At 38.9% G+C, this 27072-nt stretch overlaps 2 protein-coding genes across 5 annotated transcripts in view; one reads left to right on the top strand and one right to left on the bottom strand.

Moving 5' to 3' along the window:
- Nucleotides 1-2157: 2157 nt before the first annotated feature.
- Nucleotides 2158-10022, top strand: TTC14 (tetratricopeptide repeat domain 14). Of its 4 annotated transcripts, none has more exons than XR_009245187.1 (12): nucleotides 2158-2386; nucleotides 2862-2986; nucleotides 3244-3443; nucleotides 4203-4287; nucleotides 4730-4859; nucleotides 5141-5296; nucleotides 5667-5738; nucleotides 5943-6062; nucleotides 6166-6288; nucleotides 7018-7135; nucleotides 8028-8215; nucleotides 8571-9170. XR_009245187.1 is itself a non-coding variant. In XM_004591262.3 (12 exons), exons 1-12 carry the CDS (start codon nucleotides 2226-2228, stop codon nucleotides 9951-9953), a joined length of 2319 nt encoding a protein of 772 aa, XP_004591319.2. In that variant the 5' UTR covers nucleotides 2158-2225; the 3' UTR covers nucleotides 9954-10022. The 4 variants fall into 4 exon arrangements, 2 of the variants coding, with proteins under 2 accessions (XP_004591319.2, XP_058518206.1); XR_009245188.1 differs by having other exon boundaries at nucleotides 8045-8137; nucleotides 9035-9163; XM_004591262.3 differs by having other exon boundaries at nucleotides 8028-8137; nucleotides 9035-10022.
- Nucleotides 10023-12967: 2945 nt separating this feature from the next.
- Nucleotides 12968-27072, bottom strand: part of CCDC39 (coiled-coil domain containing 39) — a 64701-nt gene continuing 50596 nt past the window's right edge. Inside the window, exons 13-20 of the mRNA XM_012928724.3 lie at nucleotides 26006-26214; nucleotides 20344-20467; nucleotides 17259-17418; nucleotides 16735-16841; nucleotides 14950-15090; nucleotides 14631-14810; nucleotides 14406-14491; nucleotides 12968-13184 (exon numbers count right to left, since the gene is read on the bottom strand). Of these exons, the coding sequence (XP_012784178.2) occupies nucleotides 13037-13184; nucleotides 14406-14491; nucleotides 14631-14810; nucleotides 14950-15090; nucleotides 16735-16841; nucleotides 17259-17418; nucleotides 20344-20467; nucleotides 26006-26214 (1155 nt within the window). The 3' untranslated portion in view covers nucleotides 12968-13036. The remainder of the gene's footprint in view (nucleotides 13185-14405; nucleotides 14492-14630; nucleotides 14811-14949; nucleotides 15091-16734; nucleotides 16842-17258; nucleotides 17419-20343; nucleotides 20468-26005; nucleotides 26215-27072) is intronic.

The raw sequence follows: 27072 nt of genomic DNA, 5'->3' as shown, positions 1-27072 counted from the left end.
TGGAGGGCTGGATTGGCCAGGCCAGGGGACTCCTCAGTTCATGTAACAGATGTGGCTAGACTGAGCAGGCAGCTGCATCTATCATATGTGTGTTGACTGGTGCAAGTGACAGACCAAACCTGCTCCTGTACTGGTTAGCCCACAGAAGAGCTAAGGTCACCCCAGGTGAGGTTTCTTTGGGGAACCCCAACTTGACCGCTGGACCCAGACACTGGCCACAGGGAAAATCACAAGATGTGTGGTCAGAGCTTGTAGAGTATCCATCAGGACTGGGGCTCCTCAGTTGCTGATACCCGTACAGCAGACAGCATGCCAAAATAAACACAAGGGACATAAAGGCCACTTCATCTAAGACAGCAAGGGACATCAACCACCTTGTCAGAGGACAGAAAGCAGAACAGATTGTCAATTCTCCTGGCCACAGTAGCAGCATGTTTCCGGGTCTGTGGATGCACTAAGGTGGATTTCGTCAACCAACAGACCTCGGAAGATCTCACAACCACTCAAGTAACACCCTTGGAACACTCTCCCCCACATCAGGGTCTCTAAGGCATTCAGGGACCGTCCCCCATCCCCAGGTGCTGAGATGGTTTGACAGCAAGGAGCGGCCTCCCCGCCTTCTTCCCCTGCAGACACAGGAGAAAACGGAACACATTCATCCTGTTCACCTTCCCACACACCTGACCCTCTCCACCCTAATCAGAGGCCCACATGGGTGTGCATCCCTCTCAACTATGTAAATAATACTAAAAAAAAATTTTTAAACTTAAGACAAATCTAAATAGTTTGATCTTTAAAATAAATAAGTCTTTATTTGGGGTAAGTCCCAAGGAACTGGGATCACAGAGTAAGAATACATTTGGTTTCATAGGAAAGCACCAACCTGTCTTCCAAATGGCTGCACTGTGGAGTACTCCAGCTCCTGTTCACATCCTCACAGTACTGGATGTTAGCAGTGTTCTGGAATCTGGTCATTCTAACAGCTGTGCCATTTTTGTATATCTCTCTGCTTTGTTTTTTCATGAGGCAATGTGGAATATATTTTCCTATGTTTATTTGCCACTAGTATAGCATCTTTGGTAATGTGTCTGTTAAGTCCCAGGTTTAGTTTTTCATCGGAATATTCCTTTTATAATTGAATTTAGCAGTATTTCAGGCTTCTCACTTCTTGACTCAGTCTTATGGGATGTATGTTTCCAGGACTTTATCCATTTCCTCTAAATCATCCAATTTGTTGGTGCATATATGTTTGTAAGTCCGCTAAGATTCTTTATTTTTGAGGTGTTCTTTATAATGTCTTCACTTTCCTTTCTGAAAGCACTTATTTGAGTTTGCGCACTATGTTTTTCCTTTGTCTAAGTAAAGTTCTGCTGATTTTAATTTCTTCAAAACAGCAACTCTCCATGTCTTTGATTTTGGTTGAAAGTGATACAGCTTTCTGCTCACTTTTCTTAACACACTTCTGCTCTGCACTGCATCGTTTCCTTCCTTCGGATAACTTTTTGTTTAGTTTGTTTTCTCTAGTGTTTTAAGGTGAAACATTACATGATCTCCCAAGTCCTTGGCCGCAATCGTAACTCCACAATCCTTAACTAAGAGTTAAGAGCAATCCACTAAGACCCCAGCTTGTTTGTCTTGGACAGGAAAGTAAAATGAGGTGGTGATGGTGGTTAGGGTCTAGAGCCTGGACACCCAGGTCGAAACCATTTTTAAGTCACTTGAGCTACCCCTGGGAAGAGCACGTTGCATTCAGTGCACATAATGCCATACTGTAAGTCTTAGCAGCACCAAGACAGCAGCCGCCGCTGTGAGAAACTACAAAAAATGTTACCTGTGTACGTGGATCCTTAAAAGTCATTCTAGCTTTCTAAAACCCCTAAAAGGAAACAGGCTGCTTATACAAAACACAACTCCAGTTCCTTCGTAAACGTTTTCTTTCTACTTTTCATTCTATTCAACGTAAAACCACCACAGAAATCTTCACACGCAAGCTTTCCACACGGCGCAGGCCCGCGGGCTTCCGTAGTCTCGCTCCGCGTCGCGAGACCGAGGCCGAGTTCCCGCGCCCCGCCGCGAGGGGCGGCTCCGGAGCACTTCCGGGAGGCGGCCGTGGCAGCGGGGTTGCGGCGTGGGGTGCTGGTGGGTGCCGGCGGCTGCCGGCGGGTGCTGGCGGCTGCAGGGCGCGGCTGGCCGGCCTGCCGCGGGGCCCGGGGCTCTCCGCAGCCATGGACCGGGACCTCCTGCGGCAGTCGCTCAACTGCCACGGGCCGTCGCTCCTGTCCTTGCTTCGCAGCGAGCAGCAGGACAACCCGCACTTCCGGAGCCTGCTGGGGTCAGCGGGCGAGTCGGCTCGGGGCCCGCCGCTGCCGCCGCCGCTGCCGGGCAGGTGAGCGGACGGTGGGCGCCCTGCTGCGTGTGCTCGCGCGGGTACGGGCGGCGTGTCCCCCATCGCGGGCTGCGGGCGGAGTGTACCCCCACGGGGGCGGCGTGTCCCCCGACGCAGGGTCCACACGGCATGTCCCCCCACGCGGGCGGGCGGAGTGTCCCCCAACGCAGGGTCCACACGGCATGTCCCCCCCACGCGGGCGGGCGGAGTGTGCCCCAGTGTGGGGTCCAGCCAGAGTGTCCCCCGACGCAGGGTCCACACGGCGTGTCTCCCCACGCAGGCTGCACCCAGCGGCCCTGCACTAGTACGGCTGATAGCATCTCTTGCAGGCTTCAGCATCTTCCACGTCCTAGTGCAGTGAGCGAAAGTCTGGTCAGAAGTTGGTCTCCCCGGGGTTGGGGCTCGGACTGGCAGCAGCTGGGGCAAAGAATGTCAGAAGCCAGCACGGTCACAAAGTGTGTTTCCCTCTGTTAAGAAAGGAGAAGAGAGTTGACAACACAGAGATACAAAAATTCATCTCCAAGAAAGCAGATCTGCTTTTTGCACTTTCCTGGAAGTCAAATGCGCCTGCAGATTCTGAAGTCAATGAAGACAGTGAAGGTAAGTCCAGTCTTAAAGACCTTTTACAAATTGCAGTTTAAGACTGATGGAATTATAACTCCTCGTGAAGGACTATACTATTGTAACAAAATGGGAAAAAATCATTTGGGAGGGATGGGGAGAAATCGCAGACTGCACAGAATTGTACCCTAAAATTCAAAATTTCAAAAAAAAAAAAGGCTGTTTAGCTAAGCAGTACTTGGGCTGAAACGGGACTCAAGTGTTGTCAGTGATTTTGTTCTTTTTGTTTTTTCCAGATCGTTTTGCAGTCATGCCGCCCCTGGAGCAGTTCATGGAGATCCCGAGTATGGACAGGAGAGAACTGTTTTTCCGTGATATTGAGCGTGGTGACATAGTCATTGGCAGAATTACTTCCATTCGGGAATTTGGATTTTTCATGGTGTTGATCTGTTTAGGAAGTGGCATCGTGAGAGATATATCCCACTTGGAAATCACAGTAAGTTACTCACTTCTTAGCGATGTGGATTGCTTCTGTTTCTAATAAAATCGCCTCCGTGCAAACATTATGTCTGCATCCCAAGCTGTAGCATATATGTCCAGATATTTTTGGGGAATGAAATAAGCAGAATCGGAAGGATAAAAGTAGCTTTTTAAAATTTCCGACAGTGGGAGAGTTACAGTTAGGTTCTGCGTTCCTGGCTTGCTTTGTGTTTTGAATACCCAAGGAGATGGTCCGCGAACATGAGGAGGTTGACATAGCTTATAGTTGAGCATGGTGTTAATCATTGAAGGCGACATTAGCTTCTTGTGTATAAGATGTATAGTCCCTCACTGTAAAGGATGGGGTGATGGCTGTCCAGGCAGGCAGATGAAAAGAAAGAAAAGCAGCTGGTGGCACAGACTGCGTAACAGACACCCATTTTGAAGAATTCACCTTTCATTTTCTTTGGAATCCTTGCAGTTTCTGGAGAAACTTTTGTTCTTGATGAGGGCAAAATATTTTTTTTGCTTCTTAATCCAGAAGTAGATTTGGTTCCTAAAATTAATAGACATTGTTTTGAAACTTTAGTTTTCGAACCAGAAAACCAAGCGTTTGGACACAGAGGTTATTTTGTAACTGAAATCATCAATTAAATGTAGACATTAAGGTGTGGGTTGTTTTTAATGTATGTATCTTGTTGAGCAACTGAGATTAAAGAAGACACTGTCCTTACCAAGAATGAAATACCTGATGTTTTGAAACACTTCCTTGCAGGCACTTTGTCCATTAAGAGATGTACCTGCTCAGAGTAACCATGGGGATCCTTTATCATATTATCAAACTGGTGACATCATTCGAGGTGATGAGCTTTCATCGTGCTAATAAAAAAGTAACAATGGGGTGGGTGTTTGGCATGGCAGCTGAGATGCAGCTTGGGGTGCCCACCTCACGTGCCTGGGTTGGAGTCCACTCCTTGCCCGCTTTCTGGAATGCCCAGAGGCAGCGAGGGGATCAGTCCCAGGAGTGATGTCCCTGCTGCCCGTGTGGGACATCTGCTCTGAGTTCTGGGCTCCCGAGGTCAGGCTGGCACAGCCCTGGCCAGGACAGACATTGGAGAGTGAGCAAGCTATCTCCTCTGTCCTTGGAGTAAAGTGAAAATGAATTTTAAAAATAAATAACAATAGTGGGGTTTTTTGGTTAAATTTGAAAATGAAGTCTCAACATGGGTATCATTTATAAAGTTTGTTTTTGATGTTTGTTTACATTTTCTTATTAATCAGCACATTCTCTCTCTTACTTAGCTGGAATCAAGGATATTGACAGATATCATGAAAAGCTTGCAGTGTCTCTGTATAGCGCATCTCTTCCACCACACCTGTCTGGCATTAAGTTAGGTGTAATTAGCTCTGAAGAACTTCCTTTGTACTATAGGTAAAAATTATTTTTGTTAACTAAAATATCCTTGGTTATGAAATTTGCAAATTTTGTTAAACTGACCCTAAAGTGAGGTTTTAACTTCTCTTAATGAAAATGTGTTCATTTTTGTTACTTTAGCTTGATAGAAGGAGCCATATAATATTGCTATGCCTTCATATAAAATGTTATTAGAATTTAAACCTTAAGTAGTAATGCTATTTCTTTAGTAGAAATAGAATGCACCAACTATACTACTCACTCTTGTATTTGTGTGTGTGTTTGTGTTTTCTTTTAAGGAGGAGTGTTGAATTAAGCAACAATTCTTTGGATTCCTATGAAAATATCATGGAAAGTTCCTTGGGATTTGTTAATCCAGGAGTAGTTGAATTTCTTCTAGAAAAACTGGGAATAGATGAATCTAATCCACCATCGTTAATGAGAGGCCTACAAAGGTAGAGTACATCAGAGTCACTGTCACAGGTGGTGAGGGGACTGTGCTGAGCTGAAGGTGGGCAGCTGAAGGATGTAGCGAAGAAATGCCCCAGGGGTTGAACCGGGTGATCCATCTCCTGGACAGGACTTCCTTACCTGTGGTTGAACATGTAATCACGTAGAGAGGGATCCGGGCACTTAAGAGAACTTTTTGTATATAATGAAGAAAAATATTATTTCACAGTAATCATTTGTGATAGTTCAAGGATTTTGCTATGTAAATAGAATACAAATTTGGGATTTGTTCTTTCTGTGTTATGAGTTTTTCAGACAGAATGTCAAGTGTAGTTATTTAAAAAGCATTTACAGCTTAACTTTTTTTTTTAATAGCAAAAATTTCTCTGAAGATGATTATGCTTCTGCATTAAGAAAGAAACAGTCTGCATCTTGGGCTTTAAAATGGTATGAAGAATATATTTCAACAATTGCATTTTCTGGTCTAGAAGGTTAGGGGTAAGACAACCTTGCTTATCATCCAAACTAAAATTAGTTTGTAGATAAATTATGATGATACCTTTTTGACATTAGCTTTTTGTAAGAATATATCATTTCAGGTTGATTCAAACATGCCAGACAAAAGTTATGATTTACAAATGTTTTCTTTAGTGTGAAGATTGGAGTTGATTATTTTAAGGTTGGGCGACATGTGGATGCTATGAATGAATACAATAAAGCTCTGGAAATAGACAAACAAAATGTGGAAGCGTTGGTGGCACGCGGAGCCTTGTGAGTGAATTGTGGATTTTCAGGAACATTTACAAGATAACTGTTATTAATATTTAAGAGTACTTTGCATGATGCATTTGTTTAATTTTTACTTCATGTCTAGATATGCAACGAAAGGAAGTCTGAACAAAGCAATAGAAGATTTTGAGCTTGCACTAGAGAACTGTCCTACTCACAGGAATGCAAGAAAATATCTCTGCCAGACACTTGTAGAGAGAGGAGGGCAGTAAGTGTTGAGTTTTATTTAACAATAGAAGTCTAATATTCTAGCACTGTAAAAGCCTGAATGTAAGAAAATACTATCGTTAACTGATGTCATTTAGAAGTTTTGCTTTTAATTTTAGTTGACAATATCTTCTAAATATAGTCCTCATTGATTTTTATTTGTCTCTGAGGTTCTTGTCTCAGGTGCTCTGTTCTGTGTTTTCATCATATAGAAACATAAATGGAAAAATATAAAAAATTAAGTAAGCATTATTTTTCTAGACATACCCTTAAATTTCATCATTCTGTTGGTACAAAGGCAGATATAATTGAGTGTACTGTAGCTGTAAAGTTTTACTGTCTTGTTAACCTATTATTTCATTCTATCAGAACAACTTCTTAATTTCTCACTAGGTAGATAACTAATTCCTACTCAGTTGTCTTATTACCCACATACCGTTGTCATTCAGCTAGGAGGCAGTGTCACTTAGCTGGTATCATCCAGTTATACAAGCCATAAACACTGCTCATCTTTGACTTACTCTTTCCAATATCCAACCTGTGGACCCAATGGTGATCTTACTGTTTTTACTTTATAGTGATTTTTTTTCTAAGAACTAAAGGTGTCTTGTCAAGTCCTTTTGCGGCTTTATAGCTAAAATTTCTGAGTTTTCATAATACAGACCTGTGCTCAAGATCTTACAGATGCCTAGACATTGGTTTGTCATACGTCATTGTCTGTTACATTTAGGTTAGAAGAAGAAGAAAAGTTTTTAAATGCTGAAAGTTACTATAAGAAAGCTTTGGCTTTGGATGAGACGTTTAAAGATGCAGAGGATGCTTTGCAGAAACTCCATAAATATATGCAGGTGATTCTTTATTTCCTCTTGGATTGCTCTTTAATGCTAAAACCTATTTATCTTTAGAGAAAACTGTAGAAGTAAATGTCCCCTAATGGGGATTAACGTTGCTCATATTGCCCTTTCTTAGTTATCCTTAAAAGTAAAAATAGCCTGGGAGAAAATTCCCAAAGACTCAATTTGATATGTGGTTTTGAGAATTCTCCTTGTAGTGAACTTACCTATTGGCTATAAGATTAACCAGTACAGTATTGCCACTATAAACGAGTAACCAGAAAAGAGGGGAAAAAAAGCTTTGTAAACATAATTCAGGCATCTTCCTGTAATACTGATGATGATGTTTTCTCATGCATTCTCTTCTGAATTGGACCATTGCTGCTGTGTCTGTGACATCTGGTGCTGTTCGTCCCCATCCACAACTGGAAAATGGTTTCATACGTAATCATGTATCCGACTGGGCTGTGCTATTTGTAAAATGGTTTGTATTTGAACGTGGTGATTCCTTCCTCAATTCATCTTAATGGAACGTTTTTGGATTTTATTTGTAAAATTTGTGTCCCATTTGAATTTTTTTAATTTTTAAAAATGATCTTCTTGTATTATGTATTCCACCCTTCTTGCACTGTGGGTCATGGGGTACCACTGCAATGGCGTCCCCTTTTTTCATGGGATACCGACTGCAATATGGTCCTCAATACTACACTGGCCATCCCAACGATTAATGCCAACATATGTATGATTCATTATTTTTAATGTCTTAAAAAATGTATTTAATGCTGGCTGTATGATCACTGGTTATAACAAATTGGGTTTCTGGTTGGGGGTGGTCTTTTGAATGCTGGGTTTTATATATTATGCTATTTTTAACGTGTTGTTTTTCTCGATATCTGGGTTCTAAAAGAAATCTTTGGAATTAAGAGAAAAACAAGCTGAAAAAGAAGAAAAGCAGAAAACAAAGACAATAGAGACAAGTGCAGAAAAGTTGCGTAAGCTCTTAAAAGAGGAGAAAAGGTAAACATAATGTTCAGTATTTTTTAACTTAAGGCAGCTACTAGCTTGAACCCAAAATCCCAGATGGAGGTAAAGTAAGTATAAGAAGTTTTTCTTTTTTTTTTTTTTAAAGATTTATTTATTTTTCTTTTTTTTATTACAAAGTCAGATATACAGAGAGGAGGAGAGACAGAGAGGAAGATCTTCCGTCCAATGATTCACTCCCCAAGTGAGCCGCAACAGCCTGTGCTGTGCCAATCCGAAGCCGGGAACCAGGAACCTCTTCCGGGTCTCCCATGCGGGTGCAGGGTCCCAAAGCCTTGGGCCGTCCCCAAGTGCTTTCCCAGGCCACAATCAGGGAGCTGGATGGGAAGTGGAGCTGCCGGGACTAGAACCCATATGGGATCCTGGCGCATTGAAGGCAAGGACTTTAGCCTCTAGGCCACGCCGCTAGGCCCAAGAAGTTTTTCAAGTGATAAACAGTGAATTAAAAATCCTTAACAAGTATGTGTGTCACTTTTTTCTATAGGAGAATAAACAGAGTAAAGTCTAAGGTTACAATCCTTAGAGGGAAAAAAAAAAGATTGACCTTAGAAATAAAATACAGGCTGTTATTTTAACTATATTAGGGAGAAATAAAGCAGTGTTTCTTGGCTAACAGTGGTTTTCTTTCCAAGGAGATATTAGTGCTTCAAAACTCTCCTGGAAAAAGGGAATTGAGATGTTTAATTTGGTGCCCTCCCCCCCGCAAAAAAAAAATCCAAGCATAGTTTTTTCATAATGTGCATTTTCCTTGAGCATTTTGATGAACTCTTAGATCATTTTTCTGAAATCTTTTCAGGAAACAGGATGAAAATCAATGGGTATATAGGAATATCTTTTTTTTAACATATCTGATGAATTAACTGCCTTTTTTAGGCTGAAGAAGAAAAGAAGAAAATCTACTTCTTCTTCAAGTGTGTCTTCTGCTGCTGAGTCAGTTTCTTCTTCCTCCTCCTCCTCATCTTCTGTTCACAAAAAGCACAAGAAGCACAAGAGGAACCGCACAGAGTCTTCTCGGAGTTCCAGAAGGCATTCATCCCGGGCATCCTCCAGTCAGGTAGATCAGAATAGGACAGATGAATGCTATCCAGTGCCAAGCAATACTTCGGCATCTTTCCTTAACCAAAAACAAGAAGTGGAAAAACTGCTGGAAAAGCCAGATAGGTTACAATATCAAAAGACACAGGTGAAAGAGAAGGAAAGATGCCCTCTCCCTTCATCTTCAGGTGAAATCCCGGATGATGACAGAGGTAGGTCTGAAGATTCAAAAGACTTTGATAATAGCTATAAAACCCAGGCAAGTAGCAGCAAAACAGAAAAGCCATGTAAATCAGAAAGACATTTTTATGGCAGGAGAAATTCCTCAGATTCCTATTGTAGGAATTCGGAGGATAAGACAAAAATGTATGGTTCTAGGAGGTTTGAACAAGATACAGAGGGGAGAAAAGAGCACTACCGAAGGTGGGAGCCAGGTTCCGGGAGGTATTCCACCCCGGCAGCAAGCTCAGACTACCCCTGGAGGTCGGTGGAAAAATACAAAAAGTACACTCATTCTGCGTCCCGTGATTTCAGCAGACATGAGCCCAGGTATCGATTAAATACAAATCAAGGAGACTATGAAAGACAGAACAATTATGAGGAGGAAAATAAAGCAGAGATTCCAGAAGCAAGCAGACTAAATAGCCAAGAGCAGTCAGATAGCAAAGTTAAGAAAGATTTACCTCAAAATCTACTCAATATATTTAATCAGATAGCTGAATTTGAGAAAGAAAAGGGAAATAAGCCAAAAAATTAAGATGCCAAAAAATCAACACCATTATATTAAATGCCGTTAATAAAACGGTGAGGGTGTTTCAGTCACCAATAGTCCAGTGCAGAGTTCACAAAAAGCAGTGCTTTTCTCAAGTTTCATGTTTCAGTTACAGGTCCCCTTGTCACGATTTTCAGGATTTTGATATGGACAGTGTATTTCTTACTCTGACAATAGAAACCTCTTCACTTAAAGCTAATTCTCTGAATGTATTGTTTTTTCATTGTATTATGAGGGTTGAGAGTTCCTGGGCTCAACTGACTCGTGAGGAAATTGAATTTGTGCATTGAACAGTTTTTCATCAACTATTACTTTACTTGCTTCTGTTGAATTAAAAGCCCACAGTTTTTGAAAAAGTTTGTTTGATTGTTTCTTGAATACTAGTGTATATCCATCATTTTTTAAAAAATATTTTCTATAGTTAAATTAAAATGGTTGGGGAATGGCAGTTGGCTCCTATCCAGCTTAGTACTATAGGTATAAGACCATGAAAGCTGAATTAAGAGCCCATTTCACTTCTCTGTTTCATCTCTTCACTAACATTATAACCATAAGAAAGTTCTTAACCTTACATTTGGCACGACTCTTAAGAGACCATATTCCAAGCAAGATCACAATATGAAAAGATCTTTTCAGCATGCAAAGCCATGGCAGAGAAGCACACAGTAAATGCAATTTTCTTTTAGGGAAAGAAAATTGGAAAACTGTCCTGGTATTGCAGATGTTCAGTCAAGAAGGTACTAGGCATCTTTTTAAATAATTTAGGGCTGGCCTGCATTTCTTATCGCTTCTTGATGCTTCCCTGGTGTCCCCTTTCTCAAGGTCTGAATAAATACGTTGACCAGCTGGAGCCTAGCTGTACTCTACATTTCAGCAGGTGGATATAAAGAAGAGACTTGGATTGTAAATATCTTCTCAGATTGACTCTAAATGGTATAGTGTAGTCTTGGGAGAGGTAGATAAAAATCAGAGGTGTTGGTCATCAGACGCTTTCACTACAGGATGTTCGAGGCTGTTGATGCTGCCATTCATGACAACACTAACTGGTGTAAGTGAGTGGGCAGATGAGCATCCATCTGTCAAGGCCTATGCAAAGTAGAATGAGAAGAAACTTCCACTTCCTTGTTCTGCCTTGCAGTTCTTGCCCACAGTAAATTACCACATTTTTTAAGCATAACTGAGGTTACTATTGATGTCCTTCAATGGGAGCCTGATCAAAAGTCTAAAATTTAAGTGAAACAAGGAAAAAAACCCTTGTTAGAATCAGTAGAAATATGTCAGTCGCTTAGCCATCACTCTACACCAAGACGGAACTTCTGCTGGGTCGCATGCATTTATAGCTTCAGTGCCATTCCTACGTAGTCGTACATAGTGATGTTGCTAAGGAGGAAACTGCCTGTTGATAATGGCCTAATATAGTTTACTGTTTTTGCACATACCATTTTGTTTGTCTAAATTTAGAAATTCCATTTCTTTCTGGGACATGATAAAGTTAACCAATTTCTTCAAGAAACTCATTACAGCAAAATAATAATAATAATAATAATAATAATTGAATTATTTGTCCACCATCTCCAGTGACATCTTCAGTGTCTCAGCATAGCATATTTTTTGCATGTACTCAGGCTATCTATATTGTGACTTCTAGAATTAGATGAAGTGTGGGAATTTGGATGTTAAGAGAACTCCAGATTAGGAATTAGAGGGATTGATCCCACATCTGAAAATAAAACATTGGCATTGTTTTACGTAGTCACAATTATGATTTTAAGAGTTAGATGTGAACTTCTGTGCTAAGAATCTATTCAGCAGATACGCTGCGTTCATGGTGGTGACTCGATAACAGACATTACAGTGCAGTTATAGTATGCCAAGGCTTGTGCACTGTTCGTATTATCCATATCCAGTTATCCTAGCAATAGGACACTGTCACTGTTAAATTCTGAGGGGGAAAGGCAGAGAAGTTAACCATCCACAGACACAACTTGTAAAACAGCACCTGCCTCCCCTGAGTGCAGTTTTTAATATCAAGTCCAGAAACTTTACAAAGCAGTGTTTTAGCCACAAATTACCTTTTTACCCATCTTACTCATTGGACTTCCCTGTGCCTGTTTTGTAAGCAGAACTAAAAATGATAGGAGAGATTACCACTACTGCTTTTCAGAAAGAAATGAAAATGTTGTTCACAGTTGTCAATAAATTTATTTTCCAGTATTTGAAGGAAACAGCCATTTATGGACCCAAATTCTGATGTTTATTTGGAATCCAGACTTACGAACTAGTAGTCCACACTTTGTAGAATTCAAAGTGTTGGACATGTTGCAATAAAGAATTAACTGGAAAAACTAATTCTGGATCTGAAGTTGTATCTCCACTATGAATTTATAGAATCCCTATTGCAAATAGAATCACATCCAACTTTATTAAATCAAGGAAGTTTCAAAAACTATGCTTTATCTTTGGCTGTATCTTGACAACAAATGTTAAACACATATGACTTATTTCACAAGATGGAGTAATTCTCAGAAACCTAAGCCATTTTTCATTAATATACAGTGTGTCTTTCTGATGAATTGTTTTCTTTGATGGGAGGGAAGTAACGATTTTTTGGCTAAAAATTATATCAAGATAAGAAATTGCTTGTAACAGGTTACCCACCCCCCCAAAAAAATGTTTATTTGAGTTGTTATTTTTAGAAACTCTTTAACAGTAAAGTGATTATACCAGAATGATAGCCTAAACATGTTTAGGCACAGTTTGATAAAACAGTTGTGAAATGTGTTTTTTAAAACAATGAAAATCAAAATTATAGTGAAAACTATTTTCCTCATGCTTGTATAATATGTGACTTTGTTGAGAATCTGCTGTTACTTCTTTTTGCATGAAGAAAATAATAGGAAAACTAACTACCAGTAGTTGAGTGCTGGATAAGAACTGGTCATTCTATATGTCTTAACACTTTTTTCATTCAACATCTGTATCATTGTGAAGCACACAAAAACATAGAAAAGGATTTACTGTTGTAAAATAGGAGATTTTTGCATTTACAACTAGTTCAGAATAAACGTTCATTTGCTGCCCTTCTTGCTGCTGGGGCTACTGCTACCTCTAGCTGGCTGAGTGGTGCTGCCCTCCGGCGCAGAGGAGTCTGGGAAGCTGAGCTCTAACACTTTAACTGAGGACTGAGATGCAGAAGAACTTGTACTCTTAGATGACCTAGAAAGAAGAACAATTATGTTAAAGTCGATGCAAATTTCATATTTTAATATAGATCTCTCCCACCCTCCTATTACTGGGGTAAAAGATACCATAATTCCCTAAGAAGTCAAAAAGTACATATTAGTAGTGCTAATAAATTTTGGAAGTATGATGATTAATAGAAATAAATTGTCTAAAACAATAATTTCAATAGTTTAATAAATACAGTATGTTTTTATGTGAGAAAAGTTTTCAACTGGAATCCATTTCTTAGCATCACTAAGCGTTAAAGGTTTTGCAAGATTGTTGCAAGGGCAAGAGTATTTCTAGCAAGAATAATTAAAATGTATATTTTAAATTAAAGAAAAAAAAATTTTTTGGAAAGTCAGATATACAGAGAGGAAGATCTTCCAATCGATGATTCACTCCCCAAGCAGCTGCCACAGCCAGAGCTGAGCCAATCCAAAGCCAGGAGCCTGGAGCCTCTTCTGGGTCTCCCATGCGGGTGCAGAGTCCCAAGGCTTCGGGCCATTTTTAATTGTTTTCCAAGGCTTTTGGGGTTTCCTCAACTGCTTTCCCAGGCCACAAGCAGGGACCTGGATGGGGAACCGGTGGGGAACCGGTGCCCGTATGGAATCCTGGTGCATGCAAGGCAAGGACTTTAGCAACTAGGCTACCACGGCTGGATCCTAAGATGTGTAATTTAAAATGAAGAGGAAGAGGAGAGACATGCTGAGAGAAAGCATACAACTTTGAAATGATACATTTTTAAAATACATTTCACAGAAGTATGGGTACCTCATGAAATCAACAGGAACTAGCAGGAAGTTTTAAGCAACTGCTAACTATTCCAAAATGAGGATCATCATTAGTAACTTTTCCTAACAGAATAAAGTTGTTGATTAAAGTATCTCTGATGACAGATTCCTGGATAACAGTTTCAGAAATAAAAGTTAAAAATTACTTTCCTTTTTAGTAAAGCATCGTAAATGATGTGAAATTTTATGAATGGGTTTTGAACATATGTCCATGTAAGTTGCCCTTGGGTGATTTAAAAAATCTCTCTTCCCTCATCCCCCAATTTCACCTCCAAATTCTAACTGCAACCCCCACATTTCAGTTGTCTGGACCGTGAGTTCATGAGCCAGTCCATCATGCTCATGTGTAAGTGACTGGGTTTCCAGGGCAGCAGCTGGGAGGGTGAGATTTTTTTTTTTCTTGTTTTAACCTTCCACATACCTTGCTGACAGCAGTGAAATCTGCGAGGCTGATCTAGAACTGTGACGGCTGCCTTTGGGACCAGTTATAGGTAGTTCTAACCCATTCTGAAATGACATTTAACAGCAAGTCATTACTCCTACTCCATTTCAGAAGAAAAATATTTTAGATTTCACTCTATGATGAGCACTATAAATTTGTTCTCATTAAATGTTAAGGAGGTTTTCTTGGAGGATATCCTAGTACCTGTCGAAAGTATGTTTGCAGTATTAGATGGAGCTCAGCATTTCCTTCTATGACATCAGCTAACATTTCATCGACGACCTTGTGAAATTGTTTAACTTCACGAAGTTTGATGTCTTGTTCCTCTAGTGTTTCATTTTTTGTTCCTTTCAGAAGACGGATTTCTTTTGTGAGTTTAGCACACTGTTGGTAAGTGACAGTCGATTATTACATAAGCCTGATTCCCAAGACTTGATTTTTAAGGCTAAAGGGGTATTGTGTTTGCCATTTGGGACGATAAAAAGAAGTAAATACGACGGCAGTTTTTGCAAGACATCAGTACCTGTTTAGTTACTCTTTCCAATTTTGGCTTTTGCTCCTCAGTCTCTTTCTGTAGTTGAAATGAATAAGCTTGCTTCTCTGACACTTTCTCTTGGACATTATTTAATAAGTGTTCTATGACATCTAGAGTATTTTCCATGCTCTGCAGAAATAAAGTATTAACATGCCTGTTGGTTATAATCAAAAGCTGTATTTTATTGGTTGTTCCTATGATTTGAGTATGGTTTATTCTCCTAAACTCATGCAGGTGTTTTTTTTTTTAATATTTTATTGCAAAGTCAGATTTACAGAGAGGAGGAGAGAGAGAGAGGAAGATCTTCCATATGATGATTAATTCCCTAAGTGACACCGAATCCCACTCCAAAGCCAGAAGTCAGGAACTTCTTCCAGGTCTCCCATGCGAGTGCAGGATTCCAAGGCTTTGGGGTGTCCCAACTGCTTTCCCAGGCCACAAGCAGGGAGCTCGATGGGAAGTGGAGTGGCCAGGATTAGAACCGGTGTCCATATGGGATTCTGGCGCGTGCAAGGTTAGGACTTTAGCCGCTAGGCTACGGCGCCAGGCTCTCATGCAGGTTTTTGATCCACAATTTATATGTCAATGATAGGAAGAGGGTAGAAACAATCCAGTTATGGTGTTCAGAGGGGATCTTTGGGACATGGTTAGATTTAAATAAAGTCAGTACGGTGGAAAGCTATGGCTGAATCCTAAAGGCTCTGTGAGAGGAAGGACATATCCAACACACAGACACAGGCATGTGTGCCCCTGATCTCTTGCCACATAACACCATGTGCTGCTCCAGGCTCTGCCAATAGGAAAGCCATCAGCAGAAGTGAGCGGAACAACCCACTTCTCTTTATAAAGTAGACTACCCTCAAGTATTTCCTTTTATTAATGAAAAACAGAGTAATATGCTTGCCATTCACCACGTAATTCACATACGATATAGTATACCAGAACTCTTGGGGCCTGGCACGGTGGCCTAGAGGCTAAAGTCCTCACCTTGAACATGCCAGGATCCCATATGGGCACCGGTTCTAATCCCGGCAGCCCCACTTCCCATCCAGCTCCCTGCTTGTGGCCTGGGAAAGCAGTCGAAGGCCCAAAGCCTTGGGATCCTGCACCCACGTGGGAGACCTGGAAGAAGTTCCTAGCTCCTGGCTTTGGATTGGCACAGCACTGGCCGTTGCGGCTCACTTGGGGTGAATCATCAGATGGAAGATCTTCCTCTCTGTCTCTCCTCCTCTGCCTTTCCAATAAAAATAAATAAATCTTTAAAAAAAAAAACTTAGTGGAAAATAGGTATAATTAATAGATTAAGTACTATATGTTATTCAACTGTGAAGTATTTTATATTGGATAAAAAATAACAGTGGCTATTAAAAGCATGAAGTTTGAAATATTCAGAATTCATAACTTCAGCTTAATGAGTTCAAACAATTTTTATCTAGGGACTGCCTATGTTCTTTGGCATTTCAGGCAATTTCCACTAACTACTTATCTTTTCAATTTTGTTTTCAGGGAAATCTTACTACAATTGTAATGAAATTAAAGTTCATTAAGAAGAGCATAGTTAGCTAATATTACTCAACTAAGTACAAGTAACTGTTAATGCTCAGCATTGAGATATAACTACTTAGTAGTTGGATCACTTGTTTTTCTCTCTTAATTGACTCTATTGCACTCTAACAGTTGACTTGCCTGTAAAGGTTCTAACAGAACCACAGTAATGATAATGGTGGTTAACTTTTATTGAAGATTTACTAAATTAGAGCCTGTATTATTTACCTGTATATCTTCTTGAAGTTCTCTGATTTGTTTTTGTTTGTATCTGTATTTTTCATCAATGGCTCTTTTCTGGTCTTCTAGTTGAATTTTTAATTCATACTCCTCACCTAGTATTCAGGGAATTTTTAGCATGAGTTTTCAACATTGCTATTCAGGAAGTAATTTACATATTACATAGAGAGTACTGAGCATCTAATTTTTGCTATGAAAGGTTAAATCCCTTATATCTCTTCAGGGAAAACAGTATAGTCAAAAATATAGCTATTTCTTATTTTGACAACATAGAGCAGAAATATGCTGCATTTTATACATTTTTAAATTCCCTAGAAAAATGATAAACTATCATAATGATAGTCATACCTTAGTAAACCATTGAGAATAACAAAGGGAGGGAGGAAAAAGAAGTGAGCTTTTGTAACCCAGTGACACATAGGACAGGTTTGTTCTGCATGTCTTACAGTGTTCTTTAAATGGCTGCAGCTTTCACTGTATGCATTTCTTTCAAAAATTAAGCTCCTACGTACTAGAAGGGGTAACTTTTTTAAAAGATTGTTTATAATTGTTGTTGCAGTTCTTCAGCACTTGCAATGTATTTTCTAGAGCATAGATTTCTTTTTCAGCTTTGTTGATCTTCGCATCCAAACTGTCACCTTCTCTTTGAAGCTCCTCCTTTTCTTGAGCAGCCTGTGAAAGTACAAAATAGAACTGATTGGAGAAGTTGTCAGGAGAGGAGCTGTCTGTCTGTCTGTGGGGCAGAAAAGTCAACTCACAGCAATGCCAGTTTTAGCATAGGGCCTGAAGAGAGACAACAGTCCTTGTGTTTTTAAAGACCAAATCCTCAGACCTCCAAAATACAGTCTACAGGATACAAAACCAATATTGAATTAACCAGTACATACATAAAAACTTCAGAAAAAAAATTGAAGCAGACATTAAAAAAAAAAAAAAAGACTACCAAGATGAATAGTTAACTGGAGGGAGGATTTAAAACAAGGCATTAAACCACAAGCAAGAAAGTTTTGCCTGAAAAAAATTCAGGGATGCTTTCTCATTGATGTCAAGTCATGGAGAAGAATAAATAAACAACCAAAAAAGAATTTTAAAAATTATTTAATTTTTAAAATAAAAAAGACCATGATAAATTTGGATGAAAAGATGAGGCCTGCAAATCGTAAAGGAACAGAATCTCTTTCATAAGGAACAATGTATTTGATGATGGAAGGCAGTGCCAACTATTTGGTGATTGTCCTAGCCCAATCTGGCACTATGCTAGATCTCCAAATGTACACCCAAGAAATTTTAATTAACTCCTTACATTCTGACAGAAACAGCATACAGATATATTAAAAGTGCAAGAAAACTAATTTTCAGTCCAAATAAGTTAATCTCTTATTAAAACTGATTGAATTCCTAAATATGCGTATTTAAACCACAATGGTCACTGAGAAGTGTGTTAGTAATCTTTTGATTCTTAACCTTTTTATTGGAAATTTGTTATGCTTCAAAATGAGTTACACATGTTTTTTACATTAAAAAATAAATGACATCTAAGTCTTTTTCTGTTCAGAACTGCCATCCATTTCATTTGAAAGCCAGTGGGACAAAGAACCAGGGCAGCCATATTTTAGACTGTCTACTGATGACTTAAATTTTTCTGAGCTCAATTTCCTCATTTTTCAAAAGGGTTGGACTTGTTCATCATACACAATTCCCTGCTCTAATTCCACATTTACTTCTAAATTCTGAAATTATGATTCCATCTGTTTCTATATTGGATTTATAATGTAGAGCTTTATTTTTGTGTTAAAATGGCTGATATTTATAAATTTTTATAAGCTTTCCAACATTTAAAAATATTTTTAAGTACTTTAATTGGAAAGTTTCATTAGCTATGCCATATTTTTCAATCTGGCCCTATAAGATACTGGAGTTGACAAAGAAAAACAATTATGTGTGTCCCATAGACCAAGGACTGTTAGTACCAAAAAGGGGCTATGGGTTGAACAATGTCCATGAATATCTCAGAAAGTGACCTGATTTGAAAATGAGATCTTTGAACTTGGAGTAAAGTTTCAATAAGGCTACTAGTGCAGGTCTTAACCTGATAACAAATTTACAAAAATGGGAAGCTTAAACACAGATGTGTATAGGAAAAGCTGGGTGAAGACAGGCAGAGTGACATATGATGATGAAGGAAGGCACCAGAATGGAGCACCTGCAAATCAAGAAAAACCAAAGATCACCAGGGGCTAGAAGAGGTAGAACACATAGTACCTCATAGTCCTCAGAGCAAAGCAACTGTGCCAACACCTTCCATCTTGGATTTCTAGGTCCGAGAAGTATGGAACAATAAAATCGTTTAAACCCAAATGCTCCTGTTAGAGTAGCCAGAGAAACTAATAAAAGGGCCACTGTAGCATGAAAACAGCCAGACAATTCTTGAATGAGGGATGAGTGGATTATGTCTCCAATTACTTACAAAACAAGTGGGGACCATCTGGACAGGGTCCATGGTTTTCTGATGTCTGTTCTATAATGTGCAGAAACAACACTGGCTAGCAGCACTGGGTGAGAGCTATAAACCACACATGTGTCCATACAACAGAGCTTTGACACTGGGACAGACATTTAGTAAATTCATCAGAATTTCCAGCGGAAAAGTGAAAGGCATATCATACGGAATGCATGTACTAGGGGTACACCTGAAAAAAGACTATAGATGAAAACCTGGGTAATTAAGGAGATACGTAAAGAGGAAAAGAACTTCCACCAAAGCTGTCAATTAACACAAGCTGTGGGAGATATCATCTCTATCCGTGTATGGGGAAATGAGTCAGTTGCAATTTCTGTTCTCTGTGTGTAATGTTTCAGTAACTTCCCAGATCTATCCATAAAGGAATTTACACATGTTTGGGGTACCTTCTACATGGAAAAGATGGCTGCTGTCGCAGTACTGATGAAGGGAATCTCTTTAGAGTCTCAATCATATCTGATTTTCACTTAAAAATTACTACATGAAGACAACCATGAGATGGCAGACAACTCTGAAAGATCAAGTTCCACCTGATCTTTGCTTCACACATTATATTGACAATGCAACAATAGCAGGCTTCCTCTCTGAACAGGTGCCATACCTGTACTGCAGTGAACTGGAGTTTAACATTCAGCAATGGTACAGCTCCTGGGGCATGAGAAATCTGGAGGATAGTATGGCTCTGATGAAGTCAAGCTTCAGCATACTGAATAGCAAAGTACGCTGAGATAAGAGGTCTTAGGGTACACCAGATTATCAGTCAACTCAGTGGAAATGGCAGAATACAAAATGATGGCCAACAAACAACGATTAGTAGAATGACCTGAACTCAAATGAAGGGTTTGGGGCACCAGAGAGCAATCCTGTGACCACATCAACTCAAATTATACAGAATTAGTAGTGCTTCAGCATCCCTACCTAGCTATTGATGTTCCGGCTTTTGCTATTAGTGGCCCTAATTAAGTGAGACAGTTGCTAGATTTTCAGGGATAGGAGTGATACCATTTTGGTTCTTTTACTATGAGTTAGCAAAGGCTACTTCTTGCTATCACAACTGTAACATCAGTTAAGATTACCTTGATTACATAATAGGCCTGTGTTTTCTCCTCTTCTCCCTCAGGAGGCATCATAACAACAGTCAGAATTTCATATCTGTTCTTCAGCTTATCAATTTTACTTAGTCGCTCATTATACTCTGCACTAAAATGAAAAGACAACAAAAATGAAACAAAAAAACGAAAGACTATCATGTCCATATTGAACATAGACATTTGTGTTTATGTTATTAATGAATTCAAACAGGCTATTCTCATTATTAAATGTTTACTTATTTGAAAGAGATCGAGACCTTCCATTCACTGGTTTATTCTTCAGACGGCTGCAATGGCCAGTATTTGGCCAGGATGAGGCAAGCAACAAGGAGCTTCATTCTGGTCTTACATGTAGGTGGCAGAGGCTCAAAAAAAAAAAAATTAGATCAGAAGTGGAGCAGCCAGTATGTGAAATTGTGCCCAGATGGGATGCCGGCATTGCAGGCAGTAGCTTTACTCCCTATACTATATTGCCAGCCCCTCATTTCAAGTTTAATAATTAGTGTAAAGAGTCTTAGGCTTTACCTGCCTTGAATTTATAGATGGGGGCAGAAGATAATTTTCCCAGCAAACATCTTTATTGCTTATAGTGCATCAAACATCAGGAGTGTCTCTTTTTTGCATTGGGAACCCTTTTGTTCCCTTCATCACATGGGAAAGAGGAACTAGAAGGGCTGCTGCACACAAACTAAGTCTGCATGACAGCTGAGGAGTCTTAAGGTGATCCAATTATTTGACAATGGGAAGTAAGGAAACATGGCTAAATTTTGCTCCAGTTTTTGATGGTGTGTGCTATTCATACATCTATTAAAACAGAGTGCAGCACAGGGCAGTTACTGCTTCTTTTTGCAAAATGAACAGAAAGATGAAAAACTAATGGAAAACTTTCACCCAACACTGATTTCCAAATTTGTCGCTTTTTTCTTAAGAATAACATATTTTCTTGACATCTTTAAAATCTAAATAACAAAACAACTAATGTTAACTAACGCACAGCAATATGCAGAGTGACGCATTTGGCACAACCTCATGAAAGTCAGCCACCCAAACTTCCAGTTTTCCTACCCTTAGAGAAAACTGATGGTAAAATATACTTAGAGCTAAAAGTTTTGCTTTTCCTTACTTTCAGTTATTACTATTTTTCATAAGAAGTTACTCATGCTTTACATAATTATAAAATATGTTTTGGCCTATAAGCTTAAGATGATGGCTAAGAACAAGTGTTATCTCTCCACCTTCTGAGTCTGGAAAAAAAATAGTAACACATTTGGGAAAAAATATACATGAGATTTTACCCATTAACTTATGGAAAAATAGAAAACATGGATATGATTAATAGGGAAAATATACAGTATAGAAAAAAATCCAAATTCAGAAATGATTAGTTAGAAGAGCATGAGGGGTCTCTGAGGCTGCTATCAGTGGGTGGTTAGTAAAAGAAATGTCCACAGAATATCTGGGTCACCACTTTGGGCTCTGCTAGGTACAAAGGGATGTTTTAAAGTCTTCACTCAAAATAATGATCTCAACTTTTTGTAGCTAAGCACCCCTAAGTGATAAATTAGCATAGACCCTATAATCAGATCCCCTCCCCACCATTCATTTCAGCAAGAGATCTGTTGGTGACAGATATTTATCTAATTCAGATACCTCGTTACTGGCAGATCTGTTAGTAGCCGCTGATTGTTAAGTAAACATGTATTAAAAAATAATAATGGAAAACCAAGGGTTATGTTACCCATAAGCTTAACAGCATGAATGGAAAAAACAAAACACAAATGAACAAGAAACAGACCCTGGGAGAAAACAAAAGAACCACAGACTAGAACAGAACTTTCAAAGTGTTCTAATCAGTAGCCTTGAGAGTAGGATGCCGCCTCTAAAATCTTGCCATGAAACAAGATGAGCATCAACGAAAAGAAAGCAGCTAGGAAGGAATAACATGTGCAAGCAAGCTTTCCTTTTCAGATTAACAACAGGAAAGAATAAAGATTCTATTAGTAACCTGAGACAGAGAGAGACACCAAAGCTAAGACAAAGAGGACAGTTCTAGGGAGAGGATATCTGAGAAATCAGAATGTTAAAACATAGAAAGCAGAAAACGAGATAAAATAAATCTGGTCAGATCTAGTAGGGCCTGTATCCACTAAAAATGAGCAAATATTAGCAGTGATAGTGAGAAAAAAAAGTGAAAGAAAATATCTCTGAGTGAACTGAATGAAACAAAAAGTTCACCAAGGATCAAGCAAGAAAACTAAAAACTGAAAAAATATCCAAGCAATTGTGAAGCATCAAACAAAAATAGATTAACAGCAAAAGCCAAGTTCTAGACAAAGCAAGCCAAATTAATCTGGAACCAGATATCTCATAAACAGTATTGTAACATGAGAGAATACAGAGTGACTTTAGCAATACATGCAATTTGGGGTGAGCAAACAGAAATGAAAGATGCTAACACTCTTCTATAGGAAGGAAAACCAATAGAGAAAATTAATTTTCAAAATTCACAAGTTGAAATATTAAAACATAAAACTTCCAAACAACAAAAAAGATAAAAAAAATGAAACTGGCAAAAAAAAAAAGAAAAAACAATTAAGTGAATAAATGGCAATTTCTTGATGCTTTTGAAAATTTAAGTATCTGTCTCTTCAATAATCCAGCAATGCTACTCCTAGGTATTTCTCAAGAGAAAAGGAAGCATATGTCCATCCCAAGAACACATATATCCAGGGCAGATTTATTTATAATGGCTAAAAGCAAAACAAATACCCATTAGAAGGTAGAGGTATAAACAAATTGGTGTTAACACATCCAATGAAATATTTTAGACTGGCAATAAAAAACTGGGGTTGCGAAACCATGCTGCCTGCCACCTGTATTCACGTGGTTCAGAAGCAAAGGATAGCTTTTATGAGAGACAACAACAAAATAAAAATTACATTCCATGAAAAATAAAAATTACTCAGAAATTCAGGTTTCAGTGTTCCAACAGTTTGAACACATCGTGATTGTGGCTGTCTGCTTTCACCGTACAATGACAGAGTTGAGTTACTAGAAAAAAATAAAAATTAAAAAGCAGCCTTCAAAGAGCTACCATGTTTTTCATCTTGTTCTTATGAAGTGTGCCAATTCCTGATAAAAAGAAATACAATACTGATACTTACAACATGAGTAAACCTTAATTACTCTCAATAGAATAAGTTGGACAATTATAGTACCTACCATAGGAATCCACTCAGATTAAGCTCTTGGAAATGTAATTAAAAACAAAATATTTTACAGAAGTCCATCTGGAATAATTCACACTCAGTTCTGGTACTTACAGCTAGTGCTGCAGCCTAGCCCAGCTGGTCACAGCTTTTCTGGCTCTTACGTGTGCTGGTGGATGTAGCAGCCTGACCTGCCCCCAGACCCAGCTCTCATGCTCACCAGTAGAAGCAGCAGCCCAAAAAAGGAGTCCCTAAAGTTCCCCTACCAGACTTGCTCCCTGCCCCGGGTCTTGCGTGTGCCAGCAGGTGCTGTGGCTTAGTCTGAGATGGCCTGCCCCAAACCTTGGAATTCACCAGAAGTTGTGACAGCTGGCTGAGTCCAGCTCATCCCCAGTCCCAGCTCTCACCAGGGGGGTGCAACAGCCTAGCCCAGTCTGGCCCATCCCAGCCCTCATGTAAACTGATGGTGTTGAGATTGACCCTAGCCTGGGCAATTACAGACAGGACCCAGAATTCAGTAATATACAGCTGACTATTTTTAAGTTGATAACTTTGTATGACCCATGAATGGTGTTATAAAAAAGGTTCCCTACCCCTACTAGAGGGAAAAATTAAGATATTTGTGGAGTGACGGATATGATAAGTAACTTGATTGCAGTGACTGTCATAAAAACATATCAACTTGTATCTCAATTATATCTCAAAATGACATCTCAAAAAATTATATCTTAAAACTATAAAAAAATCTTAAAACTTCAATTAGACAATAAAAAGCAGAAAAGATAAAAAAATAAGACAATTTAAAATTCTGTGGAGTACAGTTAAAATAACACTTACAGGGATATGTTAGCCCTCTTAGCTCAACTAATAAAGCACCTACAGAAATTTTTTAAAAAATCAACATCAAAAATACCACACTAAATAAGGAACAAAAGTGAACAAAAGGTGAGATCAGAAGTTAATGAAGCAAAGAATAAATTTACATTAGGAAAGAACAATGAATTAATTCTTTTCAAATACTGTTAAAACTGTTTTACTGGAGTAAGTGCTTAGCACAGTAGGGCAACACCACCTAGGATGCCCACAGCCCATATGGACATGCTTAGATTCAAGTTCCAACTCTACTTGCAACTACAGCTTCCCACAAAAGCACACGTTGACCGACAGCAGATGACTGCTCAGTCCTTGCATCCCTGCCACCAATAAGAGATAGTTAAGATTGAGTTCCTGCCTCTGGCCTCCATCACTAGGAGAATAAACCAGCATAGAAAAGAAAGCAGTCATTTTTGATGACATCTTATTAACATTTTCTTTTCATGAAAAATTTAAGATTTATTTTATTATTGTTATCATCATTATTATTTGTATTGGAAAGGCAGATTTACAGAGGTAAGGAGAGACAGACAGATCTTCTGTCTGTTGGTTCACTTCACAACTGGCTGCAAATGGCTGGAGCTGAGCCAATCCAAAACCAACCATGAGCCAGGAACTTCTTCCAGGTCTCCCAGGCAGTTGCAGGGTTCCAAGGCTTTGGACAGTCCTCTACTACTTTCCCAGGCCACCAACAGGGATCTGAATTGGAAGTGGGGCAGCCAGGACACGAACTGGTGCCCATATGGGATCCTGGTGGATGAAAGATGAGGATTTAGCCACTAGGCTATTGCACTGGCCCCTCATAAATTCTTAACAGTATTTTAAAAACTCTAATAATTACCTTATGCTGGAGTTGGTGCAGTGACTTAGCAAGCTAACCCTCCACCTGCAGCGCCAGCATTCCATACGTGTGCCAATTCAAGTCCAGGCTGTTGCACTTTCAAATCCAGCTTCCGGCATATGGCCTGGAAAAGCAGCAGCTCAGCTCTCAACCTTGCAGCCCTTTGGGGGAATGAACCAGGGATGGAAGATCTCCCTCTCTCTTTCTCTCCTCTCTGCAAATTTGCCTCTCAGATCAAAATAAATATATCTTTAAAAGCAATAGTGACCAAGAAAAGACAGAAGACAGAACAGGTCAATCATTCATCTCAGCTATATGATGGCAGCGAAATACTGGGCAAATGAAGACCCTATCATGGACTGTGTCAATCAGTGGACGACCTCATTGAGCGAAACTGGCAGCGATTCATAACTGGAGAACTATTAAAACCACTTGAGCAAATATCTCAGAGCATGCCCCACATCCGGGACTTGGGGTGGGCGGGAAACCAGGTGGGGCTTCTCCGTCAATATCCCCCTTTACCTCAGATACATGATGGAAACAATATGGACATAACAGTATTACCCACTTTCCTATACCCCCTGACCCTTTTTATTTTAACCATAATTAACTATGTAAAGATTGTCAACAACATTACAATAAAATATAAAAAAAATAATATAGCAAAAATAAAAAGTGAAAAGATCAGTCAAACCAAAAAAAAAAAAAAAAAAGCAATAGTGACCTTATGCTTTGGCGTTCCTGGTCAGCGTATCTGATTTGTGAAACAAGCATTGTTTTGTGGACCCGGATTTCCTCCGTCCGCTCGGCCATGGCTGTGTGTAACTGCTGCTTTCTTTTTTCCAGGGACAGAACTTCTTCGGCCTTACTGTGAAGCATTTGTCGAGTGCGTTTAACTTCAAGTTTTAAAAGATTGTCCTCTATCATCAAATCCTACCAACATAAAAATTGTAAAATATTAAAATAATTATTGTTTTACAACTGAATCAAAATTATTTTTATTCCTACGTATACCAAATTTTTCTTTTTCTAATTCAACCGGTGACTAAGACACTGACTAAAGTTAAATTTATAATTGCTTTAGAGTCATGATGGTTATATTTTCTTTCAAGAAAAAGGTATATGGCTGTCTGCCACATAAGTCAATTTTAAATTCAACCTTTGCTTTAAAAAGAACTTACTTGTAATATAGAAAATTCAAATGTCCAGAAGCTGATGAAATCCTGTAGATGAACTTTTTATACTTTAAATTTCATCCAAGATGAAAGTGAATTTTTACTTTAAAACAATTTACTCATGAATAGAGAACTAAAATGAGCGCACCAGTGATAAATGTTCAGAGTATCCAGAAACAAACACTCTAGAATATAAGCCTGTGCTGTTTCATAAGCAGCTTTTTAGTTACAGAAAGATTAGATCCCTATTTCACATGTATTGAAAATATATTCTAAATATTTTTAAGAGCTTCCTGCAAGTCATGTAACCAATGTAACTGTGAGAACAAGAAAATATTTGATTTTTTACTGTGATGAGTTTCTATGCATAAAAATTATAAAGGCCAAAACTTATAATATGTGATTTTTTAATGTTTATATCAAACCACTGAATAAGAACAAAAAGGCAGATGGGGAATTTTGAAAACATTTTTGACCTGGTGACACAGAGATAATATCTTCACAGATGAAAGTATCTTACAAAGCAATTCAAAAATAGAAACCTCACAATGGTAAAATGTGCCAAGAATTTACATTAGAATTCTAAAGCCAAAAATTATAAAATATAACACATGAA

The sequence above is a fragment of the Ochotona princeps genome, chromosome 3 (assembly GCF_030435755.1).
Source record: "Ochotona princeps isolate mOchPri1 chromosome 3, mOchPri1.hap1, whole genome shotgun sequence".
Classification (NCBI taxonomy): Eukaryota; Metazoa; Chordata; class Mammalia; order Lagomorpha; family Ochotonidae; genus Ochotona; species Ochotona princeps.
Note: the sequence above shows the minus strand (reverse complement) of the source record. Positions and strands in the feature narration are given on the sequence as shown.